Below are 24,701 nucleotides of genomic sequence, written 5' to 3' on the forward strand. Positions count from 1 at the left end.
CAAGAAACACATTAAGATTCCTTTCTTCTCTAATCACTTGCACACATAAGGCACTCAGTATTATACGTCGTGAATATATATATTGTGTGTGTGTGTGTGTGTGATATTAAAAAACTGTATCTGAAATTTATTTTTTCAACCATCTCATGGTAACAGAACATAACAGGCTTAAAAGAATGCATAAAGCAAATATCTGAAACTATTTCAATATTTGCAAACTGTCCAGAAAAAAATAAAACAGTTTACAAATGAAAAACAAAACAGCAACTTTTTTTTTATTATCATCATCATTTATATTACAATTTCATAAAATACACTCATTTTTAAACTTCTTTCAGCACTGTTTCTTCTTTACTTTCTTCCCTATAAAAAATTAAAATATCTATTTAGTGGAATGAGATACGAATTCTTTTTTTTAATCAACTATTTTAACTTAAAATAATGAGTAATGATTAATAATTCTGTGGGCATGTTTAAAATGCTATAACTTACAGAAATGGTATAAGTAAAAGTTCAGAACTGGAAAAAGACAAAAAAAAAAAAAGTTTGAAAGTGTTTGTGGGATGTGGCCTATATAATATAAATTATACATGTGGCATATAATGTCATATGAAATAATAGTACTGCAGCCATAAAGAAAATTCTGTCAATGCTGTTGCCAAGTACAGGTGAGAGAGGAAGATGTATGGGTGAGAACCATTAAAAAATTCTGATTAGATAAACTGAAATCCTAAAAAGTTTAATGTATACAATGCTGATGTGATTTGTGAGACACCAGAAGAATGGCCATTTGAGTTGGCAGGAGAGGTTTACATAAATTAATTTTCAAGGGAAAGTGCTAAGACATGAAAGAGATCTTTCCATGTCTAGAGACAAAGAATAATGAACAATTTTTTTTTTCACTTAGTTGCAAAGTAAATTATATATGACAAGAAATTATATTCTTGTTTAATTCTTTATCAAGGTGTAAGCAAACAAAGTTTTTGCATGAAGTATTTTCACAACTAGGCTATTTGAAAAGAGAAGTTGTTGACTTCATATCAACTATCTTAGTATCCCATAATGCAAAGCACACTTCCTTTTTTGAAGGTGTATACCTGACCCAAGAAGATACCAAGGTTAAATTAATGCAGAAGTCATACATTTTCTATATGTAAATAGTAAAATAGTGTACTTCTGCATTATTTCAACCTAGGTATCTTCTTGGGTCTGGTTCCAACCGACAACGTCTCAATAAAGGGTTTGAAACTGGTCTGGGTATATCTTTTCCATAATGCATAACAATATACACATCAGAAAGGAAGTGTTTTTTGCATTATGGGATACTAAGGCAACTGATGTGAAGTCAAAAGTCTCTGTTTACAAGTAACTTAGTTGTGAAGATATTTCATGTATGTGAACTCTATTTGCTTACACTTGGATAAACAATTAAACAGGAATATAATTCATGGAATGATTTCTTCCATGTCTCATTAACAATATCATCATTAATCTATTAACAATGGCAAAAAACAAAATAAATAGAGTCAAATATAATGCATAAAATTGGAAATGAAGTGTTACAAAATATAAAACTGATTATGCTCAGAATAAGCAAGATTGGATAGAGTGCTAACAAAATAATTCAGTGTTCAGATACAGGTAAAAACACACACAAGAAAGAGTTACCATAATACTTAGAGAAAGTTAGCAAACAGCCTTATAGAATTCAATCCATTTAGTGAAACAATTATTAAGGCTTTTTTATTCAAGGGGGGGCTTAAGGGTCAAAGCTGTATAACTGAGAGGAGACCTCCACATAGCCTTTAAAGGAATGCGGAGAACGGACCAGGGCTTCTGACCTAATGTCCAATCCTTACCTTCTCGTGGTGCACCCTGTTGGGTATCTACCTGGATAGTGAACGAACAAGGATGGGCTAGCAATTTGGGATTTAGCTGACCAAATTGTATTCTTATTGGTTAAACCAAAATAAAAAATGATGGTACAACATGACAAAATTTCATGCCGGCTGGGGCATTGCCCGGTTAAACAAGGCCTCCGTTGTTTTCGCCAGGGAACCAGGGCAAACAGCGAAAAGTCCACTACTGGAACAAATCTGAAAATGCACCACAACTCAACATCATCTAAGTTAAAGATCGGTACAATCAACATAAGAAGCCTGAATGGCATAGAAATGGAGCTAGCTGAGGAATTAGATAAGTACCAGATTGACATAATAGGGGTGACTGAAACAAAAAAGACAAAAACTGGTGAGATCTTTCTGAGCAATAAATACAAAATGTTATATTCAGGCAATGACAATCAAGGAAAAGAAGAGTAGCATTGGTATTCAACACAAAATACGACGCTAATCTTCTTGAATGGCAGGCTGTCTCAAGTAGAGTGATGTGGGCAAATATCAGAAAGGGGAACAGGACAATAAGACTTATTTGTACCTATGGTTCCACAGAAGGTTCTACTAAGGTAGAAGTGGAGGAAATTTTTGAGGCTCTAGAGAAAGCTACTGACATAATGAAAAAGGAAAACTTCGTCCTTGTTGCAGATCTAAATAGCAGAGAAGGAAGTGATCGTCAGACATACAAAGATGTTTTGGGAAAATTTGGAGAAGAAGAGCAAATCTAATAATAATAGCAAATATCTGTTGGATTTCTGCTCAGGACATGGATTGGTTATTACTTACACCATGTTCCAACATAAAAAAATGTGCACAAATTCACATGGAAAGAAGAGGCAAGGAAGAAAAGTCTCATTGACTATGTTATTGTTGATAGTGATGTTTTCTCCCTGGTGCAGGACATCAGAGTGTACATTGGATTTGAAATTGGAAGCGATCACTATTTAGTCTTGAGCAGGATAAAATTGAATTTCATATTGAAAAGAATGACATGTAAGAAAGTTTTAAAGCGAATAAAAGTTGAGCAGCTTTCAGATGTGAACTGTAGACTAAAATACATAAAGATTATTGAAGGAAAAATGAAAGAGTTTGAGAACAGGAACCAAACCCCGGAGATTCAGTGACAAGCCATGAAGAAAACCATGACTGATTCAGCTAGAGAGGCATGTGGTGAAGTTGTCTGCAAGGATAGAAAAATTAGAACTCCATGGTGGACACAGGAAGTTAAAGAGGCAGTGAAGGAAAAGAAGAAAGCATATCAAAAGTTCCTTGCAAATAAGTCAGCTTCTGCTCTTAGAGAATACAGAGACAAATGTAAGAAAGCTAAACAGTGTGTAAAACTAGCTAAACAAAAGTCATGGGAGGACTTTGGCAAGAACATAGAAAATAAATATCAAGAAGGGGGCAAAATATTCTGGAGATTGTTGAAGCTTAGGAATGGAGGAAAGAGTGCTGTAAGTTAGAGATGATAAAGGTGATATGAAAATGGGAGAAAAAGATATCCTTGAAGTATGGAGTAATTACTTTGAAAATTTGCTAAATGAAACAAGCAGTGATGACAGCACAGTGAGAAAAAACACTGACCAGGCATGAAATCAGGAATACATATCCATACTTGAAGTAGAAAAAGCCATCAAAGGCTTGAAATGTTGAAACGCAGGAGTAGATGATATTCGGCCAGAAATGCTGAAGTATGGTGGTATAAAAGTCTTACAGCGGCTGCACTGCATAGTTCAGAATGCCTGGACAGAGGGACGTATTCCCAATGATAGGAGTAGAGCTCTCATAGTACCTATATATAAAAAGGGAAATAAAACTGAATGTGAGAATTACAGAGGTATATCCCGACTGAGTGTTCTATGCAAGTATACCTGAGAAATGGTTGAGAAGAATTGTGAAAGAAAAGCTTGGTGAAGAACTGGCTGGATTCAGGCCAAATAGAGGCTGTCAGGATCAGATCTTCACTTTACAACAAATAGTTGAGAAATCATGGGAATATAACAAAGATCTATGTTTCAGTTTTGTCGATCTGGAAAAGCCATATGATGAGGTGCCAAGAGAGAAGCTATTCAATATGCTAGAGTTATATGGTGTCAATAGGGCATTATATCAAGCAATACTTAGTCTTTATTTGAGTTGCAAGTCAGCAGTTAGAATTGAAGGAAGTACAGGAAGATGGTTTAATGTTAAATCTGGTGTAAGACAAGGATATACATTATTCCCTCTGTTATTCATTATCTATATGGATCACATTATGAAGGAAAGTGGTATTAAACATGATATCAAAATTGGAGATGCTAATGTCAGCTCTTTGCTTTATGCGGATGATGTTATACTTCTAAATAAATCCGCTACATGGCAAACTCTGAAGAAAACATTGATTGATTCTGCCAGAGAGGCATGTGGTGAGGTTGTCTGTAAGGATAAAAAAAATCAGAACTCCCTGGTGGACACAGGAAGTTAAAGAGGCAGTGAAGGAAAAGAAGAAAGCATACCAAAAGTTCCTGTCAAATAAGTCAGCTTGTGCTCTTAGAGAATATAGAGACAAATGCAAGAATGTTAAACACTGTGTAAAACTAGGTAAACAAAAGTCATGGGAAGACTTTGGCAAGAATATAGAAAATAAATATCAAGAAGGTGGCAAAATATTCTGGAGGTTGTTGAAGAAGCTTAAGAATGGAGGAAAGAGTGCTATAAAAGCAATTAGAGATAATAAAGGTGACATGAAAACGGGAGAAAAAGATATCCTTGAAGTATGGAGTAATTACTTTGAAAAACTGCTAAATGAAACAAGCAGTGATGACAGCACAGTGGTAAAAAAACCCTGACCAGGCATGTAGTCAGGAATACATATCCATACTTGAAGTAGAAAAAGCCATCAAAGGCTTGAAATGTGGAAAGGCAGCAGGAGTAGATGATATTCGACCAGAAATGCTGAAGTATGGTGGTATAAGAGTCTTACAGTGGCTGCACTGCATAGTTCAGAAAGCCTGGACAGAGGGACAAATTCCCGATGATTGGAGTACAGCTCTCGTAGTACCCATATATAAAAAGGGAAATAAAACTGCACGTGAGAATTACAGAGGTATTTCCCTACTGAGTGTTCCTGGAATCTATCTATGCAAGTATACTTGAGAAACGGTTGAGAAGAATTGTGGAAGAAAAGCTTGGTGAAGAACAAGCTGGATTCAGGCCAAATACAGGCTTTCAGGATCAGAACTTCACTTTACGACAAATAGTCGAGAAAGCATGGGAATATAACAAATATCTGTATTTAAGTTTTGTCGATCTGGAAAAGGCATATGACAAGGTGCCAAGAGAGAAGCTATTCAATACGCTGCAGTTATATGATGTCAATGGGGCATTATATCAAGCAATACTTAGTCTTTATTTGTGTTGTAAGTCAGCAGTTAGAATTGAAGGAAGTACAGGAAGATGGTTTAATGTTAAATCTGGTGTGAGACAAGGATGTACATTATCCCCTCTGTTATTCATTATCTATATGGATCACATTATGAAGGAAAGTGGTATTAAACATAATATCAAAATTGGAGATGTTAATGTCAGCTCTTTGCTTTATGCGGATGATGTTATAATTCTAAATAAATCCGCTACAAGTCTGCAAGATTCTCTGACTAAATTGAATAGCTGTTGTAATAGATATGGTATGAAGGTCAGCAATAAAAAGACAAAGACAATGAAAATAGGCAGAATCATCGAAAATGTGAATTGTGTTGTGAATGGAGAACCTGTGGAACAAGTAAAACATTTCAGCTATTTAGGCACGATTTTTACTGAAGATGGTAAATTAAATATAGAAATAGACAACAGAATCAGCAAAGCTGGTATGGTGGGAAGTCAATTGAATAAATTCATATGGAATAAGAGAGAAATTAGTCGGAACACTAAATTAGCTGTATACAAGACAGTGTTCAAACCAGTTTTAACTTATGGATCTGAGAGCTGGGTCAGAAGTAAAACACTTGACCAAAGACTAGAGACCACAGATATGAGAGTCCTGAGAAAGATTATAGGCGTGAACAGATGGCATCAATGGCAGTATCATATTAAAAACGAGGATATTAGGAAAGAACTTGACATTGTCAGCATTCAGGAATGCGTTAGCAGAGCTAATCTCAGGTGGTATGGTCACTTAAACAGAATGGGCGAAGAAAGATTAGCAAAACAAGTGTTCTCTGCCAGGTTAGCAGCAAAACGACCCAGAGGAAGACCAAGATATAGGTGGATTGATAAGGTACAAAGTGCTTTAGACGATAGAAATATAAGATCTGATAATGTTGGAGTGTTGACAAGTAACAGACTGATTTGGAGGAAAATTGTAGATAGGAAATTAATAGTGATGTAATTTTTTTCATGTAGTGCTGTCATATCCTGTACACCCCTTGAGGGTACATGGCAGGAATTTGATGAAGAAGAAGAAAATAAATCCGCTACAAGTCTGCAAGATTCTCTGACTAAATTGAATAACTGTTGTAATAGATATAGTATGAAGGTCAGCAATAAAAAGACAAAGACAATGAAAATAGGCAGAATCATTAAAAATGTGAACTGTGCTGTAAATGGAGAACCTGTGGAACAAGTAAAACATTTCAGCTACTTAGGCACGATTTTTACTGAAGATGGTAAATTAAATATAGAAATAGACAACAGAATCAGCAAAGCTGGTATGGTAGGAAGTCAATTGAATAAATTCATATGGAATAAGAGAGAAATTAGTCGGAACACTAAATTAGCTATATACAAGACAGTGTTCAAACCAGTTTTAACTTATGGATCTGAGAGCTGGGTCAGAAGTAAAACATTTCACCAAAGACTAGTGACCGCAGATATGAGAGTCCTGATACAGATGGCATCAATATCAATATCATATTAAAAACGAGGATATTAGGAAAGAACTTGACATTGTCAGCATCCAGGAATGCGTTAGCAGAGCTAATCTAATGGTCACTTAAACAGAATGGGCAAGGAAAGATAACAAAACAAGTGTTCTCTGCCAGGAAAACAACCCTGAGGAAGACCAAGATATAGGTGGATTGATACGGTACAAAGTACCTTAGACGATAGAAATATCAAATCTGATAATGTTGGAGTCTTGACAAGTAACAGACTGATTTGGAGGAAAATTGTAGATAGGAAGTTAGTAATGATGTAAATTTTTCATGTAGTACTATCATATCCTGTACACCCCTTGAGGGTACATGGCAAGAATTTGATGATGATGATGATGAATTGCTGTTCATCAGAAAACATTGGAAGACTAGGAATGGCTAGAAAAATAGAGATTTATTTAGGACTTTTAAGACTCTGAAAGAAGGCAAAATACTTTGGACATATAGGAAGAATGAAAGGACTGCTCAAAATGGTGATAGAGAGAAAAAAAAAAAAAAGGAAGTAGGAAGTGGTTGACTCTTGATGAGATGGATGGATGGATGGATGGTGTGTGTGTGTGTGTGTGTGTGTGTGTGTGTGCATATTGATTCATCCAATGAGAATTTGATTGACACATTACTGAGGCATGAATCTCTTTTGCTTTAAGGTTCAGCTTCTTGAATCTCCAATACTTTAATGCAAGGAGTCTGTCCATTGCCAAATATGAAAAGACCAACTGGTCTTTTTCATATTTAGTTTCCAGTCTCTGGCCAGTTCAACTCTAACTTTGGATCAATCCTCTTAACAAGTTGATTCCATCCCAATCTTCTCTTCTCTCCATGTGTTTAAGGGCTGTAACTAACATTGATTATAAATTATGTTTTTTACTGATCAAATTTTGATTTGTTAAATATTTTTCTTAATGTTTTTATTTTGTATGTTGTAGTTGTATTTTTGATGTTTCTATTCTTGTTTCAAATGCATACATCATTATATTTATATATAATAAACAATAAAATAAACATCCCAATATTTTACTGGCCTTCAAAGATTGTTCTTTTATTTCATCAGGTGTTATATTTTCACGGTTCATCCAAGGTATTTAGAAATTATGAATGGGGTTCAAAATCAAGTAAATCAAATCATATTAATCAATTTATTGTAATAATTCCATCAGAAATGTATCATTATTTATATTAAAGTAAAATATCATTAAATTGACTTACTTGGTAATTTATCTGTTTTTTTGTTGCCTTCAGAGTTACTACTTGTTGCAATTTTAGGCCTTTTCAAATTCTTTTTTATTTTTTGAGTCATCTCTGTAGAATGCTCAGTGAAATCAGAATTTTTTGACATTCCAACAACTTCCATATGTTCCCAAGTATCATCTATCTCTGACTCATCAATTTCTACCACTTCTTTGTTGCATATTTCAGGTGTTTCTGTTTCCTTTACCAAGTAATCAGAACACATAAGAAGACAATTGAGCCTTGATTTGAGGTATAGCTTTTAAAAAGAAAAAAGAATAATTCCTTAGCCCTGAGGTATAGCTTTTAAACAGAAATAATAAAATTTATCAGAATACTATAACAAAATTTTCTGCCACTTATATTATTTGTTGCGATGCTTTTACACATAACTTGTTCCTCTCCTTTTTAAAACAGCATACATATGTAAAGTAGCAATCCCACAAATTTTTAAAGGTAATTCTGATAGAAATGAACTGAAAGACCTGTATAAACAAGAAAGCAATTAGCTGATATTTTGGACTGATTCTAACAGTCCATCATCAATGATACAAAGGCAAATTAAAATGACATTTATATTAAAAATCACTTCTATGGATTAAGCATGCATTCAACCAATGGATTCTGTGCTCTGTCGACTCCATGCAACATAGAACATAGAATTCTTTGGTTAGATGTAAGCTTAACCCATAGAAGCCATTTTAAATGTGAATGTTTAATAAATAAATAAGTGGATTCCAGTTAATTGAGCCACACTGGGAATAGTATAATTTGGTTCAATTAAGTGGCTGCCTCAATTAGTTCAACATTAAGAGTTTAAAATGTATGTACATAAGACAAAATACAAGTTTAGACAAGTTTTTTGTTTATTGTGTAGAAAAATTACTGACTTGTAGATAAACAACAGGTTTTCATTAAAGCAAAATACAAATCCATAAAAATAACTTCATTTATATACATATTAAACATGCATGCAGTTCTCAGCAGTTAATGACATCGTAGGAATTGATTGAGCAGGGCCTGTCATTTTTTTTAATTAGCTGTAATTAAACAAAATTAGCACAGGTATTTAGTGCACATATAATATTGCTATCCTGCATTAAATAGAGTTGTAATCCAGTAATAAATTTCCTAGCTTCCAGGGCAGTCACTTGCTCGAGCTCAGGAGTGTTATTCTCATCACTCTCTTTTTCTTCTAATGTCCTCTGCTTCAATTCCCTCCTTAATATATTCATTTTCATTATAGCATTGAAGATGACCATCAATGGATGCAAACACTTCACAGTTTATGATATGGTTCACATCTACTGGGTTTATAAGTAATACAGTTTATGCCCGATAGTTGGCAAGGAATAAGCAATAAGATCATTCAAAACATTCAAATGCTTAAAACCACACTCGATGTGGTTTTAAGCATTCAGTCATTTTCACTAATAGCCATATCTGGCATATCAATGACTGAACGTTTAAAACCACAGTGAGCAAAACAGTTTTGAATGGCCTTGCTGCTTATTCCTTGCCGTAAAGCCATAAACTGTGTATTGCTTATAAAATATTAACTTTTGTACTGATCTCCTTAGCAAATTATCAAGAACCAGTAAAATTTTTCTTGATTTCTGTTGTAATTCATCTCCGGACTCATAAGTCAATTGTTAAAAAATTTGGATATCATCCACACATTTTTGTTTGCATAGTACTGAATTGGTAAATTGGCCATTCCAATCCCTTTAAAGCACCGAGGCACAGCCCTTTTTCCAATAAGTTACATCTTTTGTTTACTGTTTTCTGACATATTTAAACAGAATAAAACTGTTACACAATCTTTCACTGATTCAAACAGTGTGACGTGTTTATAACACAGAGAATCATTCGATGTGGTATGATAAAATAGCTCTGTTTTGTTAGTATTGCAGGTGTTACCAACACTAAATTTTTGAATCAAGATTATGTAATTTTTCTTACATTCTGTGTGGTAGGATTACTGGCTGATCCAAATAAACAGCACTGCATCCAAAATAAACAAAGCAATTATTGTTATATTCTCATTTTGTTCTTGTTTTTCCAGACTTATGCCAATTAATTGGGGCAGCTGTTTTATTATATCTGAATGGTGATATAATGCTATTAAAAAAACATTATATCACCATTCAGATCTCAGCTAATCAGATGCTATCTATGCCTTAAAACTCTTGTTGCAAGCTAAAGAATTTCCTTATTGTTTCATGGAATGATGAATTATTAGTTTCAGTCCCATATATGATATATTTTTATCATAATTTCATAATATCAATAAGCCTCTTTGTGTATATATTTCTCTTGCAAGCAGCCACATGATATTTCAGGATACGCATAATTTCTGTTTTACTGTGTGTGTGTTTTTACTTAGTGTGTGCATGATGCATCTGTCTCTCTCTCTCTCTCTATATATATATATCCTTTTATTATTTTATTTATGTTCTCCTCATTTTGTTGTATACTTTCTTATATTTATCTTAATTGCATATTTTTTTTTTATCTGTAAAAGCCATAACTATTATGTACATTTACTTATTAAGTCTGTGTATGTGTGTGTGGATACAGGCAGTTTTGCTCTCATCTTCAGAAGGCTGCATCACTGATCTTGTTCGTGCATGATATTGACCATTTAAAATTCATCACATGATCTCCACAATTTTATTCATTCATGGGCGTGAGTCCCTTTTATGAGGAGGTACGGCACCACCTCATTACCCCCCCCCCAATTCAGACCTATGCTGGAGGGATTGTCTTAAGTATTCCTGACTGTATCCTTGTGTGGTCACGGGGCCAGTTTGCCTGCTTGCGGGATGAAAAACCCTGCTATCCACACCCAAGACCAGCTAACTTGGCTATAGCTGAGGAAGAAACTTAAGTTCCTCACGTCGTCGACAGGAGGACCCTCCTTCCCCAGGCATACAGTTGCGAAGCGCATAGCCACTAGGCTAACCAAGCAGACACAATTTTATTGTTAAGGTGGTAAAAGAGGTAAATATATGAGAGAGAGAGAGAGAATGCACTGTGACATCATGCATCTATATGTAAATGGAAGGAGAGGGAAAGAAAGCCACTATGAAATAGCAGTTTTGCAATGCCTCGTGGAGATAATAATTTGTTCGAAAGATGTGGAGTTTGGATTTTCACATAAATTCACATGATGCTGGGAATTTTCAACATATACAAGTCTAATTTATATAGTTGCTGTTCCAAAGCAATGGATGTCATCAGATGAAGAATACAACACAGCTAGTCTTGTTCTTGATGCTGATTGGAATAGGTCAAATATTGCTATTACAAGTCAAAACCAAATACATCAGTTTGGTTGTTGCAACTTTACTCTTACAACATTACTACCTAAAGCAAGTTAACTTTTGATAATTATTACCGGCCTCAATTTTTGAGATATAGGTGCCTTACCTAATGCCACTGCTGAAATACGAAGGGGGGGGGGGGGGTAAAAAATTTCCATCTTTGCACATTTCACAGCTCACTTGCAAATCACTTTCTAGACATAAATAAGTTAATTTCAATAGTTGTGCAGCTCCAGCAGGAATGCAACAAATAAGTATTTCAGAGAAAAGAACATTTCTTCAGTTAGAAATTACCTGTCATTAGTGACATAAACATTTGATGACTATTTTCCATTAATTAGTCATGCAAAAATTTAAGAATTTGAAATATTCTGCATTTTTACAGTAATCTGCCATTTATTCCAACCGTCAAAAGAATGATCCTTCAATTAACTGACCTGTCCACATCAACCAACTTCTAGTAACTGTGTTATGTAATTATATTTTTACCTATCAAATACTTAAATTATCAGAATGACAAACTGCCATCCTAATGCAGTTGGATAAACAGTAGATTACTGTATTTCTGTTATAAAGGTGAACACCAACTTATGATCATAATGCCTCCTTGGAAAATGTTTGTAAGTTGAATTAGTTTTTTCATAAACTATACTATAAAGATAGTATACATGCATAATTCAAAAATAATTTAATCTAAAAAGAGATTATTGTAAAAATACATAATCTGAAAAGATTTTTTAACCAAAATAGACAAAATAGTCATAAAAATTAAGATTTTTTAAACTTTTTTTTTGTTGCTTTTTTCATCCGTTTGTTTATAACAGACTAACTCTATTAATGCCTTTATAGCATAGGTTTTTCTGTTCTGATCCTGAATCCAAACTGTTAACCATGCTACCAGCCAAGACGTCTATAGACGTCAAAGTTATCATGGATGCGAAGTGCATATTAAAATTGTAATACCATTTATATTACATTCAAATATATGATGGATACGAAGTATATAAGGATGCATATTTGATCCATAATGGCCGGTTACATGGTTAAACAGTGTTCCATTTCGTTAAAGATTCCAAGCTAACCACTCGGCCAGCCAGGCTGGCCGAGTGGTTAGCATGTCTGGCCTCCAGTCAAGAGGCTGCAGGTTCGAATCCCACCATGGGCATGGATGTTTGTGATTGTCTGTGGAAATACTAGTGGTGGTGGTGGTGGCAGATGGCGTTGGTGTAGTTGTGGTCAGTTGGTGGAAGCAGAGTTGTAGAGTAGATGCCCTACCTTGATGAGTCTTTGGACTCCGTAGAGGTGACAAATAATAATAATAATAATAAATTATGTACTTGATTTTAATACTTTTCCCAAGGAGGTAAAACAATGTTTTGCACGTGAAATATATTCACATCTGAGCTACTTGTATATAGAGCCTAATGATTACACATCACTTGCCTTAATATGTATCCCATAATCAAAGCCCCCCCCCCCCTTTTCGGATGTGTAAAATTCTATGCATAATGGGAAGGGCCACTACCAAGACCAGTTTGGATCTTTATTGAGGTCTCATCAGCGAGAGCCAGACTCAGGAGATACCAAGGTTGAAGTAATGCAGAAGTCATATATATCTCATATACATCATCATCATCATCAAATTCCTGCCATGTACCCTCAAGGGGTGTACAGGATATGACAGTACTACATGAAAAGATTACATCATTACTAACTTCCTATCTACAATTTTCCTCCAAATCAGTCTGTTACTTGTCAAGACTCCAACATTATCAGATCTTATATTTCTATCATCTAAGGCACTTTGTACTGTATCAATCCACCTATATCTTGGTCTTCCTCTGGGTCGTTTTCCTGCCAACCTGGCAGAGAACACATGTTTTGCTAATCTTTCCTCTCTCATTCTATTTAAGTGATCATACCACCTGAGATTAGCTCTGCTAATGCATTCCTGGATGCTGACAATGTCAAGTTCTTTCCTAATATCTTGATTTGTTTTGTTTTGTTTTGATTTGATATGATATGATATGATATATGATATCTCATATACAAGTAGATAAAAGGTGCTAGAATTTATTTTTAAAAAATCTCTGGATGAGAGAAAGATGTAGAAAGTTTTTTTATCTTGTATTTATTATACATTAAAGATACCAAGAAATTATATACTTGGTTTTAATCTTTTTTCCAAGGAGACAAAACAATGTTTTGTCTCCTTGGGAAATATATTCACATGCAATTTTTTTTTGAAATATATTCACATGCAATTTTTTTTTGCACTCTTTTTTCTTTTCCTTTTTTGCTACTTTTAGCACTTTCACAATCACTATGTTCAATACTTGTTTTCCATATTTCAAGAGTATTAAACAAATAGAAGGGTAATAAATAAACAAGCACAATATTAACATGTAGAATATGTTCAACTGAAGAATATTCAACATATTGACACAGAAAAGAGAAAGAATTACTGAACTAAACATTTTCTGCTGTGCAACATAACACATTCATGAACTTCACAATCATAAAATGTCTGTAAGTGTGGAGTTCTGTGTTCATTACATAAATCTAGGATTGAGCTGTTAGTCCATACAATGTTCATAAATATGCACGGTTTGTATCGTGAAAGTTTTCAAGTAGAGGTTCACCTATATTCTTATAAAAAAAAAGTATTATTTATACTGAGATAACACTATTTCTATATGATGATTAACTATGAATGCTTAAAAACCAAAGTACCAGTTTTTATAGGATCAGCTGTATGGCAGAATTCACTAATTTCTTTGAAATACCTACATCAATTGCATTATATTAATATAAAACTTTGTATGGCTAAATTAAAACTTCCTAAAAAACACTTACCTTCAGAAGTAATTTGTGTGTGTTAAGGTCATGTATTCGGAGGAAACGGTCTAATCCACATGATGCTACTATAGGTAATACAGGATGGCAGTAAACAGACCTAATACTACCAGCAAAGCCTTTAAACACATGAACCATAGCTCGTTTCCTCAGGTCAATTAGTGCCATACGACCCCTTGTATTTCCAACCACTACTTGGCTAAGGTAGGAAAAATAAAATACAGAGAGTAGTGCAATTATTTAGTTTTCATATAACACTCAGGAATCTTTTCACAGATTTAGCAACATACTGTAAATGATAAGTAGTGAAATTAAATAACAATCTGGGAAAGAGACTACAGTATTTTTTTTTTATTATTATTCTGACATATGTTTAATGTACAGAAATTATACAAGAAGTTAAAGAAGCAGTTGTAAAAAAGAATAAGTATATTGAAAGTTCGTAGAAAATAACTTGGCAAATGCTCTAAAAGAATACAGAGAAAAATGTAAATGAGCTAAGCTATGTGTAAAAGTAGCTAAAAGTCTTTGGGAAAACTTAAGAATATAGAAGATAAATATCAGGAAGGTGGCAAAATGTTCTGGAGGCTATTAAAAAGCTAAGAAATGGGGGAAACAGTACTTTAAAAGGAATCAGAGATGATAAAGGTGACATGAAAACTGAAGATAAGGATATCCTAGATGTCTGGAATAATTACTTTGAAAGACTTAAATAAAAGGAGTAGTCACAAACAGTCATAGAAAATGTGAAATGTAGAAAGACAGCTGGAGCAGATGATATTTGACAAAAATTGCTAAAATATTAAGAATTATGCACTGCATAATTTAGAGGGCGTCAGAAGGTTAAATTTCACAAGACTGGAGTAGAGCTCTCCTAGTTCTCATCTATATATATATAAAAAAAGGGAATAAAGCTGAAGCTGAGAATTATGGAGGAATTTCTCTATTAAATGTTCCAGGTAAGATGTATGAAAGCTTACTTGAAAAGAGACTGAGAAAAATTGTGGAAGAGAAACTTGGAGAAGAACAAGCTGAGTCAAGCTAAATAAAGGTTGCCAAGATCAGATTTTCACTTTATACAATTTTTCTCAGCTTCTTTTCAAGTAAACTATAAACAGTTGAGAAATCTTGGGAATAGGACAAAGACCTGTACTTAAAGTTTTGTAGATCTAGAAAAGGTATATGACAAGGTGCCCAGAGAAAAGCTTTTCAATACACTACAATTATATGGGGTAAATCGAACATTATACAGAACAATATATAATCTATATTTAAGCTGTAAGTCAGAAGTTAGAATTGAAGGAAATACAGGAAGATGGTGTAATGAAAAATAAGGGTAAAATCCAATGATGTAAAATTCACTCTTATTCATCATCTATATGAATTGCATTATGCAAGAAAGTGGTACCAAACCTGATATCAACCTCAGTTCTCTGCTTTATGCAGATGATGTACTTCTAAATAAATACATTAAGTGCAAGTCTCTAGGGTTTTTCGAACTAAACTGCATAACAGCTGTAACAAATATGGCATGAAAATCAGTAATAAAAATACCAAAACTATGCAATTAGACATGAACATAGAAAATCTCAGCTTCATTCTCAATGGAGAAGACTTACAGAACAAATAAAATATTTCAACTATTTAGGCACAGTTTTCAGTGAAGATGGCAAATTAAATTTAGAAATAGACAACAGAATAAGCAAAGCTCATACAATGGATAGCCAACTGAATAAATTTATAAGGAATAAGAAAGAAATTAGCAAAAACACCAAACTAGCAGCATACAAGACAGTGTTCAACCCAGTTTTAAGTTCTGGATCTGAAGAGAGATCTGAGAAAAATTAGGGGCCTGAACAGATGACATCCATGGCAGAATCATATTAACAATGAATACATTAGGAAGGAACTTGACATTGTTTGCATCCAATAATGTGTGAAGAGGACTAATTTCAAGTGGTATGGTCACTTAAATATAATGAGAGGAGAAAGGTTACCAAAACAGGTGTTATGCGAAGATAGGAGGAAAAAGACCCAGAGGAAGACCAAGCTTTTAGGTGGATTGATTCATTCAGAAGTGACTTGGAAGAAGAAGAAGAAGAACAAAATGTTAGATACAACCAGTGGCGGTTCGTGGCTTGAAATCGTGGGGGTGCTACAACGTTCGAAATATACATACACACTGTAAGTACAGTGTATATGTGTTTGGATAAAATATCAAAATTATGGTAAAAATTTAAAGAAAAATTAAACATGAAAAAAATATTGTTTAGTATCGATAAAATTATAGTTTGGTATAATTCAAAATGACTTAAAAATAAAATATATTCTTCTTGTTTTGTTTCATGAAAAATATTGTTTATTATCGATAAAATTATACAGTTTAGTATAATTCAAAATTACTTAAAAATAAAATCCATTCCTTTAATTGTAATTAAAGGAATGGATTTACAATTTTTGGACATTACAATTAAATCCTTTAATTGTAATGTCCAAATATTTAAAGAGACGGAGTAAACACAATAAGCATTACGAACACTCTACTACTGGTGCAAACTGCATATAAACAAGAATGGAACTGTGCGACGGACAGTGCGGCATTACGTTAATAGCTCGCATCTTACTATGACGTGCATATGCTTGAGCGTGTAGCAATATGACACTGTGGTAAACACAGTGCTGCTAGTGTCCTTCGCCCTCCTAAGAGCTACAAGATGGATTTTTATTATTTTTTATACAAAATAAGAGAATTGTATAGGATTGTTGATGATAAAATTAAATATTACAAGCAAATATAAATAAATTAATAAATATATTTATATATCGAGAAAAATTGGGGGTACTGCAGTTCCACAACGCCTATGCATGAGCCGCCCCTGGATACAACAATATTGGAGTGCTGACAAATAACAAGCTATGTGGAAGAAAATTGTTGATAGGAGATTAATAATAATGTAAACTTTATCATGTAGCATATCATAGTAGCCTGACATCCCTTGAAAGTACATATCAGGAAGCTGATGATGATGATGATGATGATAAACACACACATAGGGTGATTTGCAATTATATACGTTAAATATAAACACTGTGTTCTACACCTTCAAGCAAACAGAAATATTCAGAACATAGCTGAACACTTTGTTAAAAAGATGTGGAAAGTTGTGAATTGAAAGTTTATCAGCTGCTAAGAATGTATTGCACTTAGCAGCTGATAAATGGGGGGAAAAAATGATACTTTTCAGAGGTCCTGTGTAAAGGAGTGAAATGAGACTGAACTGGGTAGTGGCTATCCAAATGCTGCCTGACATTGTGGGAACAACTCCCACGGCTTTCAAACCTATATAGAAACTGCAAAGAGGAGGGTCCTGATAGTCAAAACAGTAACTTACAAAGACAATCGATGAAATTGTAAATTATTCCTGTCCAAATATTACAAGCTATTGTTGGAATCTTGTTTTCTAAAATGAATGGGCTTTTCATCAGCTTATATATGCTGATTACAGCAATACAATCCCATTCTGTATGAAACATGCTTCATTTATTCCCAATGCCGAGAAAGGATAGATATGCTGAATTCTAATGCAGCACCTGACACACCAGCAACTAGAAATCTATGATAAATAGCCAACTACCTGAGCCTAGTACCTAGGATTCATCAACATCATACAGAACACCTGGCACATCACAATCAGCCACGTTTCATTCAGGTGATGATCTTGAGAAATGAATATTCTCAAATGCAATGTTTTGCTGCGTTCCTTTGTATGGCAAACATTGTATAGTTTGTATAGTTAATCAACCTGGTTAATTAACTAAATAATGATATTATGCTCAATACCCCAATATGTAACCTATTTCACAGTACAGTGAAATGAATAGCACAACAAAAAATATCAAAAGATCTGAGTTTGAATCAATTCTAAGAAGGATTGACAATGCAAGAAACCTATACACAGTAGATGACCACTACAGTGAACCAACCCCTAGAGACTGACATAGGTTGTAATAACGCAAGGTTACATGTTCCATTCCCATAAAACAGAAATTCACAAGAAATCACAAGAAACAGAATAAAATAAATCACAAGATACAGAACAAGAAATTACAAGAAACCAATCAAAGGAAATTGTGAGAAATAAAAGAAATCACAAAAACACAACATAGGAAATAGACATCCCTAGAAATAGAACAAAAGAATTTGCAAGAAATAAAAGAAATTACCAGAAACAAAATTGCAGAAATTTTATTGATGACAGAATACAACGGTTTGGCAGGAACCATACATAAAGCATACAAAAGTACAAATGCAAACAACAATGGGAGACAAGGGGAAACGAAATAATTAGAAGATTGAAATCATAAAAACGAAACTCCAGAATTAATGTTTATATTTCAAAATGTTATTTTCAGCACCCTTGGCTCTAGAGCCTTGCTGGACCAACCAAGGTCACATAATAATAATTCATCAGTACCCTCTGACCAATTAATCATACCTCTGCCATGTCTCTAAAACACCATGGACTAGAAACATCATCAACAAATTCCTGACATGTACCCTCAAGGGGGCGTACAGGACATGATAGTACTACACGAAAAATGTACGTCATTACTAACTTCCTATCTACACCCTTCAAATCAGTCTGTTACTTGTCAAGACTCCAACATTATCAGATCTTATATTTCTATTATCTAAGGCACTTTGTACCGTATCAATCCACCTACATCTTGGTCTTGCTCTGGGTCATTTTCCTGCCAACCTGGCAGAGAACACTTGTTTTGCTAATCTTTCATCGCCCATTCTGCTTAAGTGACTATACCACTTGATATTAGCACTGCTAATGTATTACTCCATATGAATTTATTCAATTGACTGCCTACCATACCAGCTTTGTTGATTCTGTTGTCCATTTCCATATTTAATTTACCATCTTCACTAAAAATCGTGCCTAAGAAGCTGAAATGTTTTACTTGTTCTATAGGTTCCCCGTTCACAACGCAGTTGACATTTTCAACAATTCTACCTATTTTCATTGTCTTTGTCTTTTTAATGCTGACCTTCATACCATATCTATTACAACAGTTATTCAATTTAGTCAGGGAATCTTCCAAACTTGTAGCGTATTTATTTAGAAGTATAACATCGTCTGCATAAAGCAAAGAGCTGACATTAACATCTCCAATTCTGAAATCATTTTTAATACCACTTTCCTTCATAATGTGATCCATATAGATAATGAATAACAGAGGGGATAATGTACATCCTTGTCTCTCACCAGATTTAACATTAAACCATCTTCCTGTACTTCCTTCAATTCTAACTGCTGACTTACAACTCAAATAAAGACTAAGTATTGCTTGATATAATGCCCATTGACACCATATAACTGTAGCGTATTGAATAGCTTCTCTATTGGCACCTTGTCATATGCCTTTTCCAAATCAACAAAACTTAAATACAGATCTTTGTTATATTCCCATGCTTTCTCAACTATTTATCGTAAAGTGAAGATCTGATCCTGACATCCTGAATCCAGCTTGTTCTTCACCAAGCTTTTCTTCCACAATTCTTCTCAACCGTTTCTCAAGTATACTTGCATAGATCTTGCCAGGAACACTCAGTAGGGAAATGCCTCTGAAATTCTCACATTCAGTTTTATTTCCCTTTTTATATAAGGGTACTATGAGAGCTCTACTCCAATCATCGGGAATTCATCCCTCTGTCCAGGCTTTCTGAACTATGCAGTGCAGCCACTGTAAGACTTTTATACCACCATATTTCAGCATGTCTGGTTGAATATCATTTACTTATGCTGCCTTTCCACATTTCAAGCCTTTGATGGCTTTTTCTATTTCAAGTATGGATGTGTATTTCTGACTGTATGCCTGGTCAGTGTTTTTTACCATTGTGCTTTCACTGCTTGTTTCATTTAGCAATTTTTCGAAGTAATTACTCCATACTTCAAGGATATCTTTTTCTCCCGTTTTCATGTCACCTTTATCATCTCTAATTCATTTTACAGCACTCTCTTTCCTCCATTTCTAAGCTTCTTCAACAACCTCCAAAGTATCTTACCATCTTCTTGATATTTATTTTCTATGTTCTTGCCAAAGTCCTCCTATGACTTTGGTTTAGCTAGTTTTACACACTGTTTCGCTTTCTTACATTTGTCTCTGTATTCTCTAAGAGCAAAAGCTGACTTATTTTCCAGGAACTTTTGATATGCTTTCTTCTTGTCCTTCACCGCCTCTTTAACTTCCTGTGTCCACCATGGAGTTCTGATTTTTCTATCCTTGCAGACAACCTCACCACATGCTTCTCTAGCTGAATCAATCAGGGTTTTCTTCAAAGCTTGCCACCGAATCTCCAATGTTTAGTTCCTATTCTCAAGCTCTTTCATTTTTTCTTCAATAATCTTTGTGTATTCTAGTCTACAGTTCACATCTGAGATCTGCTCACCTTTTATTCGCTTTAAAACTTTCTTACGTTATTCTTTTCAATATGAAATTCAATTTTATCCTGCTCAAGACTAAATAGTGATTGCTTTCAATTTCAAATGCTCTGTACGCGCTGGTGTCCTGCACCATGGAGAAAACATCACTATCAATAATAACATAGTCAGTGAGACTTTTCTTATTCCTTGCCTCTTTTGCCTCTTCTCTGGACTAGAAACTTGAATATTAAATATAAATTACATGTGATTTTAGTGTTCAAATGAACGGTATTTGTATAAATGACATAATGCAATTATTTCCTTTTTTTTTTTTTTTTTATCAGATTCAGAACAATATGTATAATTATAGAGCCAGTATAGTGATGAACAGGTTTTCTTCATTAAGCCTACTTACTTGCTCTATCTTACTAGGTCCCTTAACAACTCTTTGCATACTTAATCAATTCAAGAACAACTTCTTTCTCCTTTCCTTTGATACATCTTGTAAATTCATTGACAACATTTTCATCAGGAGAATTATCAAACATCAAGATGAGCCACAACTTATGCCAGCATTTCTTTAGTGTAACACTTTTACCTTCTTCCAAGAAATGAATCAAAACACTTCTTTCATGTTAAATTATTCAATAAATGTCTATACAAGCTTACCAACATCTAACAATATCTATCAAAATTTTCGTGAAAGTGAGCAGTAATTTGCTTTCACATTCTTCTTAGCTGTGAGGGTGAGTTGAACAGAATGTCCAGAATGAAAAGAAATTTGCAATCTTCCCATAGACCTACAGATATGCAATGTGCTTGGGCTTCAGGCACAAAAAAAAAAATTATTTTTTGAACCAGTCTAATATAATCTTGGTGGTAATCCAGTCATTTTTATTTGCACAGTATATTAGGGTAAAATTTAATGCCTTTTGACAACCTATAGCATTTAGTTTTTCATGTATCATCAGCAGCTTACCAGTGTATATCTGCTGTATTTGCACACTCAGAACAGTAACTCTATTTTGTCTGAATTATTTGGTCCTTTCTCATCCTCCAATTTTTACTATAAACTTTATGAAGATAAATTCCATGATGCTTCTTAAACATCTGAAGTCATCTTTCACCACAGTCACACTTATATTAAGTAACTGAGCATGTGCTTAATAATTTAAGCAGCCCATTGAACTAGTTGGGTGGTTGCAGGAATTTCAAGTGCACTCTCGTAATTCTGTCTGGACTAAAGGAGGTGCCAGAAAATCAGTGGAGTTCTTCATAATAAGCTAAATATGTGTAGTCTGTACCATTAAAATAAAAAATGATTGAAAATTTCAGTAGTCATCTTGATTACCTCCTACAAAGAGGAAAGGAAAAGTGACAGACACAGTTAGTTGGTATCAATGCCAGCTTCCTATTGACAGAGACCCAATGATGTACAGCTGGCATAGACTGATACTGTTCTCTTAGAACTGTAAATGAAAGAAATACAGCACAAAATACATTTCTTTACCTCAAAATTTAAATTATTAAATATGTCTGGATAGAAAGATTTGAAAGACTATAAGGTAACTGAAAAACTATAAGGTAAAAAAAAAAATTATAAATTTCTGATTTAGAATTTTTGACTTAAATTTTTTATTCTAATTGTAAAAACTTATAATTTCAAAATCTGCGGACATTTACAACAGTTCCATATGAAGATTTCAAGCTAATGTAGCTTTTCAAAATTTAAAAGTTAACTCTAGATGCATTCCTATTTCTTATTTATGTCTCCTATTATTGTTTGCATTTGTATTTTTTCATGTTTTCATTTTGTGTGCCCTATGTATGGTTCCTCAATGTATAATTTCCAATTTCCTGCCATTCCTTTTGTTTTTCATGATTTTTCTGTTTAATTGTCTGAAATTTACTTTTGTTACATTTCCTGTGATTTTCACATTTACTTTTGCTATATTTCCTGCCCTTTCTTCTGTCTCCTGATTCTGAGGTCATTTGCTAGGAAATTCAGTTTGCCATGGTGAAAGTTTTCAACCTTCATTGTTCATAATAAACTTAAAATAGCAATGGTTTTATGGAACTTAGGTCAGGACTTTTCAGCAGTTTGTGATAGTGAATCATTCTGTTATAGTGGTGTTTGATATAGTGCATGTCTACCATAAAAGATTTTGTAGATGAATTAGTTAAGTATCTACTTTGATACTGAACGAACGAGGATGGGCTGGCAATTTGGGATTTAGCCGACCAAATTGTATTCTTATTGGTTAAACCAAAATAATAAATGATGGTACAACATGACAAAATTTCATGCCGGCTGGGGCATCGCCCAGTTAAACAAGGCCCCATTGTTTTCGCCAGGGAACCAGGGTGAACAGCGAAAAGTCAGCTACTGGAACAAATCTGAAAACAAACCCCAACTCAACATCACCAGAGTTAAAGATCGGTACTGTCAACGTAAGAAGCCTGAATGGCAAAGAAATGGAGCTAGCTGAGGAATTAGATAAGTACCAGATCAACATAATAGGGGTGACTGAAACAAAAAAGACCAAAACTGGTGAGATCTTTCTGAGCAATAAATACAAAATGTTATATTCAGGCAATGACAATCAAGGAAAAGAAGGAGTAGCTATAGTATTCAACACAAAATACGAGGCTAATCTTCTTGAATGGCAGTCAGTCTCAAGTAGAGTAATGTGGGCAAATATGAGAATGGGGAACTGAACAATGAGACTTATTTGTAGAACCTTCTATGGTCCCATAGAAGGTTCTACTAAGGTAAAAGTGGAGTAATTTTTTGACGCTCTAGAAAAAGCAACTGACACAATGAAAAAGGAAAAGTTGGTCCTTGTTGGGGATCTAAATAGCAGAGTAAGAAATGATTGTCAGACATACAAAAATATTTTGGGAAAATTTGGAGAAAAGAGCAAAGCTAATAATAATGGCAAATATCTGTTGGATTTCTGCTCAGGACATGGACTGGTTATTACTAACACCATGTTCCAACATAAAAATGTGCACAAATTTACATGGAGAGAAGAGGCTAGGAATAAGAAAAGTCTCATTGACTATGTTATTGTTGATAGTGATGTTTTCTCCCTGGTGCAGGACACCAGAGTGTATAGAGGATTTGAAATTGGAAGTGATCACTATTTAGTCTTGAGCAGGATAAAATTGAATTTCATATTGAAAAGAATAACATGTAAGAAAGTTTTAAAGCGAATAAAAGTTGAGCAGCTCTCAGATGTGAACTGTAGACTAAAATACAGAAAGATTATTGAAAAGAAAATGAAAGAGTTTGAGAACAGGAATCAAACCTTGGAGATTCAGTGGCAAACTCTGAAGAAAACATTGATTGATTCTGTCAGAGAGGCATGTCGTGAGTTTGTGTGCAAGGATAAAAAAAATCAGAACTCCCTGGTGGACACAGGAAGTTAAAGAGGCAGTGAAGGAAAAGAAGAAAGCATATCAAAAGTTCCTGGCAAATAAGTCAGCTTTTACTCTTACAGAATACAGAGACAAATGTAAGAAAGCTAAACACTGTGTAAAACTAGCTAAACAAAAGTCATGGGAGGACTTTGGCAAGAACATAGAAAATAAATATCAAGAAGGGGGAAAAATATTCTGGAGGTTGTTGAAGAAGCTTAGGAATGAAGAAAAGAGTGCTGTAAAAGGAGTTAGAGATGATAAAGGTGACATGAAAACAGGAGAAAAAGATATCCTTGAAGTATGGAGTAATTACTTTGAAAAACTGCTAAATGAAACAAGCAGTGATGACAGCACAGTGATAAAAAAACACTGACCAGGCATGCAGTCAGGAATACATATCCATACTTGAAGTAGAAAAAGCCATCAAAGACTTGAAATGTGGAAATGCAGCAGCAGTAGATGATATTCAACCAGAAATGCTGAAGTATGGTGGTATAAAAGTCTTTCAGTGGCTGCACTGCATAGTTCAGAAAGCCTGGACAGAGGGACGAATTCCCGATGATTGGAGTAGAGCTCTCATAGTACCCATATATAAAAAGGGAAATAAAACTGAATGTGAGAATTACAGAG

General features: G+C 34.2%; 1 protein-coding gene across 2 annotated transcripts in view; it reads right to left on the reverse strand.

Annotated features, from left to right (window-relative positions):
* Positions 1-249: 249 nt before the first annotated feature.
* Positions 250-24,701, reverse strand: part of l(2)k09848 (WD repeat domain 74 lethal (2) k09848) — a 102,307-nt gene continuing 77,855 nt past the window's right edge. For both annotated transcript variants that reach the window (XM_090400456.1, XM_090400457.1), the window contains 3 exons: positions 14,215-14,413; positions 8,012-8,291; positions 250-363 (listed from right to left, as the gene is read on the reverse strand). In XM_090400456.1, coding sequence (XP_090256582.1) covers positions 335-363; positions 8,012-8,291; positions 14,215-14,413 — 508 coding nt within the window. In that variant the 3' untranslated portion in view covers positions 250-334. The remainder of the gene's footprint in view (positions 364-8,011; positions 8,292-14,214; positions 14,414-24,701) is intronic.

Source organism: Typopeltis vanoorti, chromosome 11 (assembly GCF_054136105.1).
Source record: "Typopeltis vanoorti isolate ZY-2024b chromosome 11, IOZ_Tvanoo_1.0, whole genome shotgun sequence".
NCBI classification, from domain to species: Eukaryota; Metazoa; Arthropoda; class Arachnida; order Uropygi; family Thelyphonidae; genus Typopeltis; species Typopeltis vanoorti.